The sequence below is a fragment of the Bufo gargarizans genome, chromosome 1 (assembly GCF_014858855.1).
Source record: "Bufo gargarizans isolate SCDJY-AF-19 chromosome 1, ASM1485885v1, whole genome shotgun sequence".
Taxonomy (NCBI): Eukaryota; Metazoa; Chordata; class Amphibia; order Anura; family Bufonidae; genus Bufo; species Bufo gargarizans.
In genome coordinates this window covers 193,986,866-193,998,088 of record NC_058080.1, presented here as the reverse complement: position 1 = coordinate 193,998,088, position 11,223 = coordinate 193,986,866, and the positions used below count along the sequence as shown (strand labels likewise).

At 40.8% G+C, this 11,223-nt stretch overlaps 1 protein-coding gene across 1 annotated transcript in view; it reads right to left on the bottom strand.

Annotated features, from left to right (window-relative positions):
• Positions 1–6,951: 6,951 nt before the first annotated feature.
• MGAT4D (MGAT4 family member D) overlaps positions 6,952–11,223 on the bottom strand; it is a 160,320-nt gene continuing 156,048 nt past the window's right edge. Inside the window, exon 15 of the mRNA XM_044300768.1 lies at positions 6,952–7,348. Coding sequence (XP_044156703.1) covers positions 7,325–7,348 — 24 coding nt within the window. The 3' untranslated portion in view covers positions 6,952–7,324. The remainder of the gene's footprint in view (positions 7,349–11,223) is intronic.

The window sequence follows — 11,223 nt, the reverse complement described above, 5'->3', positions numbered from 1 at the left end:
AAATAAGTCAAGGTTCCAGAGTTTACCAGAATTGCAGAGAGTTGTTGTGATTGTTGGAGATGTGGGTGTATTTCTAGGGTGTACAGTAGATTCTTAGGCTAGTTTCACACTAGCGCTAAGGATCCGGCAGGCTGTTCTAGCGGCAGTTTACTTCCGGCTGATTCTCGGCACATTTGCCGGGTTGCGGCCGAATCTCCGCCGGTCCGCATTATAGTTAATGGAGTTGGACTGAAAGATTCAAGCTTCCAGCAATGCCAAAACAGCCTGCCAGATCCCAACTGCTAGTCCAGCAATGTCCTACTTGTAGCCCTCCAACTGCTGCAAAGCTGCAACTCCCCTGAGTATTCCGTGGCTGTCAGCACATACTAAGAGTTGCAATTAAAATGACAGGTTGTACATCACTGGTCTGTGCAGTCATTTGTTACATGAGGCCACCTCAGCTTTGTCCACTTTGAATACCCCTTGTATGTCAGAGCTTCTCTGGTTCTGGTAAACTCAAGCCAATCAATTCATTTGAATGGCCTCCATTACTTTTCTAAAATAAGCTGGAATAAGAAGAACTGGAGGAATCAGCTAATTGTCTAATGGGACAAACTCTTTCACATATGTAATGAACCAATGCACAACATTCCTCTGAAGTGAACCCAACACAAACAACAATGTCAAGGTCTACAAGTCCCTGAGCTATAGCTGGTCTCAAATTCAGGACATCTTACAAAGGATTTCCAAAAACATAAAACAGCTTGGTGTGTCTACATGTTATATTTTCTTTGTGCACTTCGATTCCCAAGTTTTACAGTGGCATGCAAAAGTTTGGGCACCCCTGGTTACTGTGAACAGTTAAGCAAGTTGAAGATGAAATGATCTCCAAAAGGCATAAAGGTAAAGATGAAACACTTGTTAACATTTTACAATATATCAACGTATTATTTTGGCTTTGGACAATTTTAGAGTGAAGAAAAAGGAAAGGAGTGCCTTGCAAAAGTATGGGAACCCAAGAAGATTTGAGTGTTCAGAAAACCCTTGATCTGCTAGGGATAAGGCTTGTTCACAATCATCGTTAGGAAAGGCCTGGTTACGCAAATGTCAAAGCTTTAGAAATACCCAGACTCCTCTAACCTTGTCCCAAAAAGAAAACTGCAGCAATGGGTTCTTCTAAGCAGCTACCACTATGAAAATGGTTGAGGCCACTAAAAGCAGGAGAGGGATATAAGAAGATAGCAAATCGTTTTTAGGTTGCCATTTCCTCAGTTCGAAATGTAATTGAGACATGGCAGTTAACAAGAACTGTGGAGGTCAAGAAAAGGTCTGGAAGACCAAGAAAAATTTCAGAGACAGCTGCTCGAAGGATTGCTAGAAAGGCAAATCAGAACCACCGCTTGACGGCAAAAGAAGATTTAGCAGGCTCTGGAGTTGTGGTACATTGTTCTACTGTTCAGCAACACCTGCACAAATATGGCCTTCACGGAGGAGTCATGAGAAGAAAACCTCTCCTGCGTCTTCATCACAAAATTCAGTGTCAGAAGTTTGTAAAAAAAAAACAAAAAAACATCTAAACAAGCCCAGTGCATTTTGGGAACTACCGTGGACTGACAATGGTATGTTTGGAGAAAAAAAGGGCACAAAATATCATAAAAAGAACAGCTCTCCAACTATTAAGCATGGAGGTGGATCAATCATGATTTGGTGTTGTGCTATAGCCAATGGAAAAAGGAACATTTTATGGTAGGGGGAAGAATGGATTCAATGAATTTCCAGAATATTCTGGAAGCAATTATAACACCAATTGTAAAAAAAAAAGGTTTTACCATGGCCCTCACTGTCCCCTGATCTAAACATCACAGAAAATCTGTGTACAGACCTCAAAAGAACAGTGCATGCAAGATGGCTCTGGAATCTCACAGAACTGAAATACTTATGCAAGGAAGAATGGATGAAAATTTTGGCTGGTTACAAAAAGAGTTTACAAGCTGTGATGCTTGCCAAAGGGGGTGCTACTAGGCAGTAACCATGCCGGGTGCCCAATATTGTATTGTGCTTTGGCCCCTTTTCCTTTTTAGTTATTTTGAAAATTAAAAAGATTAAAATACTTTTTTTTTTTTTTTTGCTTAAAATACAAAGGGTATGTGTCATCTTTAACGTTATGCCTTTTGGAGATCATTTCATCTTTAACAGAATTTTATAACTCTAATTGGTGGGGTTTGACACCTGGGAGCACAGCCGATCAGCTGTTTGAGAAGACATCGTCGCTTCTGTGAGCGCTGTGGCCTCCTCGGTGCTCGCCATGCACAGCGCTGTACATTGGTTGCACTTGGTATCGCACTCAGCCCCATTCACTTCTATGGAGCTGAGCTGCTCCTAGGCCACGTGGGTGATTAAAGTTTCGTCATTGGCCTAGAAAAAGCTGTGAGAAGGCCACGACACTCACAGAGGTGCTAGTGCCTTCGGGTCCCGGGTGTCGGACCCCCATCGATCACATATTAATGACCTATCCAAAGAAAAGATTTAAGATATTAATTTATAAAGTCTCAGAAAACCCCTTTGACTGTTCAGGGGTGCCCAAACTTTTGCATGCCACTGTATATTTATTTATTATGTTCCCTTCAGTAGTACAACAGCTTGGTTATAGAGGAATCCAGTGTTCAAAGTGAGGGAATTAAAATCAGTTGAAAGTCAATCATTGACCCAAGGCACAAAAGCTTGTAAAAATATAAATCTTGCAGTCTGTCAGAAGGTATTTTTTTTACCATTACATAGTAATAACAAGGCCACTGACCGTGCGAAGAAATTGTAACATAGTAGAAGAGACATGAACTGAACAGGATTTTGCATATTAAATGCCCAAAAAGTCACTGTAAAACTATACAACCCATTCAAACCATTTGTGTAAACATTTTCTGTATTTTTTCATACATACAAGGGCACAGTTTTAGGAAGGCTTCTTTCTTATAACTGTAATTCCTTGTTCACACAGTGCAGTTCTAACATATTTTTGTAGCCCAAAACCAGGATGGTTTAAAAAACTAGATATATTTCTTAGGGCTCATGCACGCGGCTGTATGTATTTTGCGGTCTGCAAAAAAACGGATCCACAAAAAATACGGATAACGTCGGTGTGCATTCCATATGAACGGAACAGTTGGCCCCTAATAGAACAGCGCTATCCTTGTCCGACATGTTTTATGTTTTTGTGGAACGGACATACGAAAAAGGAATGCATTACTTCAAATTTTTTTTTTTTTGCAGACCCATTAAAATGAATGGTTCTGCATAGGGTCCGCAATAAAAAAATTAAAAAAACGGGCACGGAAAGAAAATAAGTTCATATGCATGAGGCCTAAATATTATTCCTCCTGTTTAGGATCTGCTAGTCTTAGCTGTGTCAACAAGGAATGCTACATTTAATTTAGAGGTTGGTATGTAATGTGGGTTGGATGGTGCACTCATTCTTTTGTCAATTGTGATTTTATGTTTTAACCTGGTACATAAAACCAGGATTATAAAACTGGGGGACTATGGGCATTACTAATTGCCTGTCCACGTAGCACCTAAAAAAAGCCACACTTTTTGATATATGGCCATGAATGCTGCAAATAATCGAAATTCATTTTTGTGAAACCTTAAAGGGGTCATTTATCAAACTGGTGTAAATTAGAACTGGCTTAGTTGCCCGTAGCAACCAATTAGATTCCACCTTTCTTTTTTCAAAGGAGCTGTCAAAAACGAAAGGTGAAATCTGATTGGTTGCTATGGGCAAGTAAGCCAGTTCTACTTTACATTAGTTTAATAAATTACTCCCTAAATAGGCATAATAAGCGAAATAAGAAAAGGTTACTGCTTTGAGATACAGGCAGAATATACAATGTATTCGGAAAGTCTTCAGACTCTTTCACTTTTTTGATTTTGTTATGTTGCAGCCTTGTGCTGAAATAAAAATAACTTCAGGTTTTTCCCATCATTCTGCACTCATTATCTCTTAATGGCAAAGCGAAAACTGAATGTTAGAAATCTTTACTATATTGAAAAGGAAATCTTGCATTGACATAAGTATTCAGACCCTTTACTCAGTACTTAGGTGAAGCACCTTTGGCAGAGATTACAGCCTCCCGTCTTCTTGGGTATGACGTCATAAGGTTTGCACACCTGGAATTTGGGGATTTTCTGCTATTCTTCTCTGCAGATCCTCTCAAGCTCTGTCAGGTTGGATGGGGACCGTTGGTGGACAGTTATTTTCAGGTCTGTCAAAAGATATTTGATTGGGTTCAAGTCAGGGCCCTGGCTAGGCTACTCAAGGACATTCACAGGGTTGTCCCTAAACCACTCCTATGTTGTCCTGGCTGTGTGCTTCGGATCGTTGTCTTGTTGGAAGGTGAACCTTCAGCCGAGGTCCAGATCGGGTTTTCATTAAATCGATTGTCCAGGCTTTTACTATTGATTACCTATCCTGAGGATAGATCATCAATATCAGACCAGTAGGGGTCCACCACCCGGTACCCCCGCCGATCAGCTCTAGGAGACGGCACACGCAGTCTCCCGTCTCTCTTCCTGTTCATCGCTGCTGTCCATGGCAAAGGCCATACATCGCAGCAGCTGACAGAAAGAGAGAAGGGAGACGGCATGTGCGCACTGCGCTTGCCGTCTCATACAGCTGATCGGCGGGTGCAAGGTGTTGGACCCTCGCCAATCTGATATTGATGACCTATCCTGAGGATAGATCATCAATAGTAAAAGCCCGGACAACCCCTTTAAGAATATCTCTGTACTTTGTTCCACTCTTATGGGTATATGAGTGCACAAGTCCTCAACATAAAATATGAAAAGAGTGAAAGGGTCTGAAGTCTTTCTGAATGCACTGTGCTGTGTGTGGACGGGCTATCAGCTGAGCATGTTTAGAAATCCCAGTATGTCATGGTGTGGTGCAGCATTTCAACAGGCAACATTTTCTATAGTTATAATTTAAAGAACAAAATTTACATATAAACCATTTTTTCATATTTTATGTTGTCTACTCTATTCACCTAAAAAGTATTTAAACAGTTGTCTGCTTCCATAGCCAATCGCCTAAACAGTATCTCCACTCCACTGTCATACATGTCACCTAACCTTCCAGCACTTATTGTTTAAAGTTGACCGTAAACATAAAAGATTATTGGTCAAGGGCTTCAGTTCTCCTGTCTGCCTTCCCTATGAAATCATTCTGGAGCATCTTTTCATTCAAATCTGCATTGGGCTCTTCCTCTGTTGTTCCTTCTAGAATTTTATAAATACACCGACAACTGGGTGTTATCATCCCCCTAGTCAACGGTGTGTGTCCCTACACACTTTTACGTGGTCAGCACTAATCACACAGTGTCAGACAATGTATTCATATATTTCCAGGATGAATAACAGAGATAGCAAAATGCAAAGTTCTGCAGACATGTTCTTTATAAAGAGTGCAAGTATTTACTAAAACAGACATTCTTTAATAATGAATCCTGTTTGGTGACTGATAAGGACCATTAGGTCTATGGTAGTGATTGAAAACCTGCATTACAGGTGCTCAAACCATTCTTTTGAATCAGCATTTAATGCATTACTGTTTAAAGCATGGATGTCAAACTCATGGCCCTCCAGATGTTGCAAAACTACAACTCCCAGCATTCCCTGATAGCTGCAGTATGCCCAGGCATGATGGGAGTTGTAGTTTTGCAACAGCTGGAGGGCCACGAGTTTGACATCCCTGGTTTAAAGGGAGACTGTCAGGAGATTCATTTTATCCAAACGAAAAGCAGCAGAAAATACTGACAGGCTCCCTGGTTATAAAACAAGCTGGGAAGAGGGAGAAGATACACATGGGTGGCTCCCCACCGCCCAGCATCTACCCATTTGTGTATGGAGAGACCTATTAATTAAGGCTACTTTCACACTAGCATTTCTCTTTTCCGGTATTGAGATCTGTCATAAGATCTCAATACCGGAGAAAAACACTTCCGTTTTGTCCCCATTCATTATCAATGGGGACAAAATGTAACTGAACAGAACGGAATGCTCCAAAATGCATTTTGTTCCGTTTGGTTGCGTTCCCATACCGGAGAGCATACCACAGCAAGGTGCGGTTTTCTTTCTGCCATGGGATGCGGAGCAAGACGGATCCTCCATGACCCACAATGCAAGTCAATGGGGACGGATCCATTTAACTCTGACACAATAGAAAACGGATCCGTCCCCCATTGACTTTCAATAGAGTTCATGACGGATCCGTCTTGGCTATGTTAAAGATAATACAACCGGATCCGTTCATAACGGATGCAGATGGTTGTATTATCAGTAACCCTGCCGGATCGAGCAAAAACGCGAGTGTAAAAGTAGCCTAAGCAGAGTGGGGAGAAGCCGGTGAGGAGATACCATTCCTTTTTTTCCCCTAAACTATGTTTTCTCTCATAGGCTGCAGTGTTTCAGAGTAGAACAGATCTGTAACCAGGGAGTCGGTCAGGATTTTATGCTGACCATGGTTCAGGTACACCCTTAGAAACTTCAGAGCCAGTGTAAGGATACAATCTTTTCCATGTATAAAATCATACTATGGCAAATATGTTTCCATGTATGATTACTGACAGGTATCGCAATATGAGAAATGGATCAAGATAATTTTTGGTTGAGGAAGGGGATGTTACTTTTATCTATTAGCCACATTAGCTGGCATCCCCACAATGCACTGCCTCAGATAAAGGTAGCCCACTATATCTATGCCATGTCTGATCAAGAAAACAACATCAGTAAAGGATATGGAAAGCAAAGGGGCATATAATCAAGCCTTTTTGTAGAAAGGCTTGTGAGAAGCATAGTCCACAAAGCACCACCATCAGAACTACTAAAACAATAAAATTAAAAAGTCTAATTCTAATATCTACAGAAAGTACCATTATCATCACCCTTTTCATCATTGCAATCACCCTTTTTTGTCCTGAGACATACAATCAGCATTAGTACAATATTCAGTGGTGCGATGGAGCTTTTTCAGCTTCAGGAATGTTTTTCAGTGTCCAGTACCTTGGTTGGGTGTTCTCTTTTTTTTCTTTACAGTCCTAAAAGTATAAACTACCGGTACATTATTTAAGTCCTTTGGTCTCACCCTTTGAAATATGCCTAAAGTCTGCCAACATTGAAACTAATGTTGAATGACAAGAAAAGTCTAGTAAAAACAAATGAAATCATAAATAAGCATCTATCTTTTCTTCATACTTTCAGTGACGCAATATCTTCTGAGCAGTTTTTCTCTCCACCAGCAGAGGGCAAGCTTTCCAAATGTTTAAGGCATCAGTCTCAGAATTTTAAAAACAAACTATTTTTTCAACTTGATGAACATCTAAAATGAAAAATAAAGTATAAATTAATTACTGAATTTACAGATTGTCTGCTTAATAGTCTTGTAAAACTGATGGATTATATTGGTTTACACCACCTATGACTAGGTCATAGGAGGTGACCTGCAAGCTTGGGTCTTGTTGATTGGTATAACAGATTTGTTTTTTTAGCACTATTTGCACTAGCATATTCTGCAGGGCTGTCCAGTGGTATACATGACTGAATGTGTACATCTGAAGTATGTAAATTCACACTTGGATTGAAGTCCACTGACCTATCAGAAAGGCTTTTACAGGAGAAAGAACACCTGTGCAAATATTAGTCTTTACGTTTGTGACATTACAATAACCACTGCAGGAAAATCTCTCCTTTGTAGGCAACTCCTCATATCAGTCACCAGAAGTTGTATCAGCCCTCTGAAGCCACCAGATTGACCAAGCACAGAAATTCAGTACATAAGTGACATTTTATTACACTACTCACAAAAAGTTATGGATATTTGGCCAGTGGGTGAAATTTCAGGAGATAGAAACATAGAATGTGTCGGCAGATAAGAACCATTTGGCCCATCTAGTCTGCCCAATATACTGAATACTATGAATAGCCCCTGGCCCTATCTTATATGAAGGATGGTCTTATGCCTATCCCATGCATGCTTAAACTCCTTCACTGTATTTGCAGCTACCACTTCTGCAGGAAGGCTATTCCATGCATCCACTACTCTCTCAGTAAAGTAATACTTCCTGATATTACTTTTAAACCTTTGCCCCTCTAATTTAAAACTATGTCCTCTTGTAACAGTTTTTCTTCTTTTAAATATTCTCTCCTCTTTTATCTTGTTGATTCCCTTTATGTATTTAAAAGTTTCCATCATATCCCCTCTGTCTCGTCTTTCTTCCAAGCTATACATGTTAAGGTCCTTTAATCTTTCCTGGTAAGTTTTATCCTGCAATCCATGTACCAGTTTAGTGGCTCTTCTCTGAACTCTCTCTAAAGTATCAATATCCTTCTGGAGATATGTTCTCCAGTACTGAGCACAATACTACAAATGAGGTCTCACTAGTTCTCTGTAGAGCGGCATGAGCACCTCCCTCTTTCTACTGGTAATGCCTCTTGCATTCTGCTAGCATTTCCTGCTGCTCTGTGACATTTTCTGCCAACCTTTAAGTCTTCTGAAATAATGACCCCTAAATCCCTTTCCTCAGATACTGAGGTTAGGACTGTATCACTGATTTTATATTCTGCTCTTGGGTTTTTATGCCCCAGGTGAATTATCTTGCACTTCTCAACATTAAATTTTAGTTCCAGATTTTTGACCATTCCTCTGGTTTTCCTAAATCCTTTTCCGTTTGGTGTATCCCTCCAGGAACATCAACCCTGTTACAAATCTTTGTGTCATCAGCAAAAAGACACACCTTGCCACCGAGGCCTTCTGCAATTTCGCTGATAAAGATATTAAACAATATGGGTCCCAGAACAGATCCCTGAGGTACCCCACTGGTAACAAGACCTTGGTCTGAATATACTCCCTTGACTACAACCCTCTGTTGTCTGTCCCTCAGCCACTGCCTAATCCATTCAACAATATGGGAGTCCAAGCCCAAAGACTGCAACTTATTGATAAGCCTTCTATGTGGGACAGTTTCAAAAGCCTTACTAAAGTCTAGATAAGCGATGTCTACTGCACCTCCGCCATCTATTATTTTAGTCACCCAATCAAAAAAATCAATAAGATTAGTTTGACATGATCTCCCTGAAGTAAACCCATGCTGTTTTTCATCTACCAATCCATGGGATTTTAGATGTTGCACAATCCTCTCCTAAAGTATGGTTTCCATTAATTTATCCACTATTGATGTCAAGCTTACTGGCCTATATTTGCCCGATTCCTCCCTACTATTTTCTTGTGAATGGGCACAACATTTGCTAATTTCCAATCTTTTGGGATGACTCCTGTTACCAGCAATTGGTTAAATAAATCTGTTAATGGTTTTGCTAGTTCACCGCTAAGCTCTTTTAATAGCTTTGGGTGTATCCCATCAGGCCCCTGTGACTTATTTGTATTAATATATAGGATGAACCTAAAATGCAGGATAGGATGAACCTAAAATGCACTCACTCTAGCCTTTATAGGTGAACTTAATGTGACCTTCTCTAAACTTTTGAATGCACATATCCAACTGTTCAGTGTTTCAGTACTTTTTGCACAACTTGCTGTTCTCTAACAAGGAGCTTAACGGCAAAATTCACAACAGGTGTTTGATCCATGAATCACCCAATAAGTTTCCTGATTCAATTAGAATTGGTATTTAAACACTCCTCCTCATTATGCTGTTCACATTTTGACATCATGAGACCAAGACGACAGCTAACAATTGATCAACAGTACCTCACCATTGCAAGGATTCAAAGAGGATGTTCTCAGACAGAAGTGGCCACTGAGCTTAGAGTGTCACAGAGTGTCATCAGCAGGTTGCAACAGAGATACAGAGAGACTGGAAGAGTCACAGAAAAGCATAGAAGTAGACATCCTTTGGCCACATACCACACTGATGATCACTTCATCGTGAACAATGCCCTGCAGGACTGGATGATAAATGCCACACAACTGAAGGCACATTTAAGGGAGGTGAGAGGCCATTTGAAACCATTTACATCAGCGTAGTCTGGGTGCTAGACGACCTGCAAGGGTACCTAACCACATGTGTCATCATCTTGCATGGGCCAGCGAGCATCTGCGCTGGACAAAGGACCTGTGGCCCTCAGTGCTGTTCACTGATGAAAGTCGATTCACGCTGAGCAGAAATGATGGCTGCCAATGATGTTGGAGACGTCAAGCATCAGGCACTGTTGTCACCAGACGAGCCTTTTTTGGTGGTGGTCTTACAGTGTGGGCAGGTGTGTCTAGTCAATACAGAACTGCCCTACACTTTGTGAAAGGTACAGAGACAAGCCCATCATTAATCCAGTTATTGTGCCGCTACATCAGGGGTGCACAACCTTTTCTGGTTGGGGGCCACATTGTCAGCCTGAACCAATTCAAAGGGCTGAAAATGAAACTTAAAGGGGTATTACCAACTGAAATACTATATTTATGGCATATTGAACATGCAGTATATATCATTAATGTCTAGTTACATTTCTAGTATTCCCATCCAATGGCAGAATACATGAAAGATACATGTGAGCAGCCACAAAACATGGACATACATGTCTGTTACCACATGGTTGGGGGCTGCACAGAATGGTATCAAGGGCCGCATGTGGCCCCCTAGCCAAAGGTTGTGCACCCCTGCTCTACATGAACAATACAGGCATAATTCCATCTTCATGGACGACAATGCGCCAGCTCATCGAAGTTGCATCATTAGGGAACGGCTGTGGAGACTGGGGTACCTCAAATGGAGTGGCCTGCACTTTCTCCAGACCTGAATCCCATTGAAAACCTATTGGATCAGCTGAGTCACTGTGTAGAGGTCCATAACTCTCTACCCTCTGAACCGAAATGACCTGAGGGCTGCCCTTCAAGAAGAGTGGGATACCATGCCTCAGCAGACAATAAGTCGATTGTGAACAGCATGAGATGCCATTGTCAAGCTGTAATTGATGCTCAAAGCCACATGACAAGTTATTGAGACATTGAAATTTTTGGGGGGGTATAACCACCACTGTTGGCTTTTGTTTCAATAAATTGTTTGAGATGAGGAAACCACCATTGCATGCTTCTACTTAAATGCCCTACTTTCATAATATAATATCATTGTAGCATGAACTTTCATAAATTTCACCCAAAAGCCAAATATCCCAAACTTTTTTTTTGAGTAGTATATCTACAACAGCAAACATAACTTGTATTCCGCCAAACTAAAGAGCATC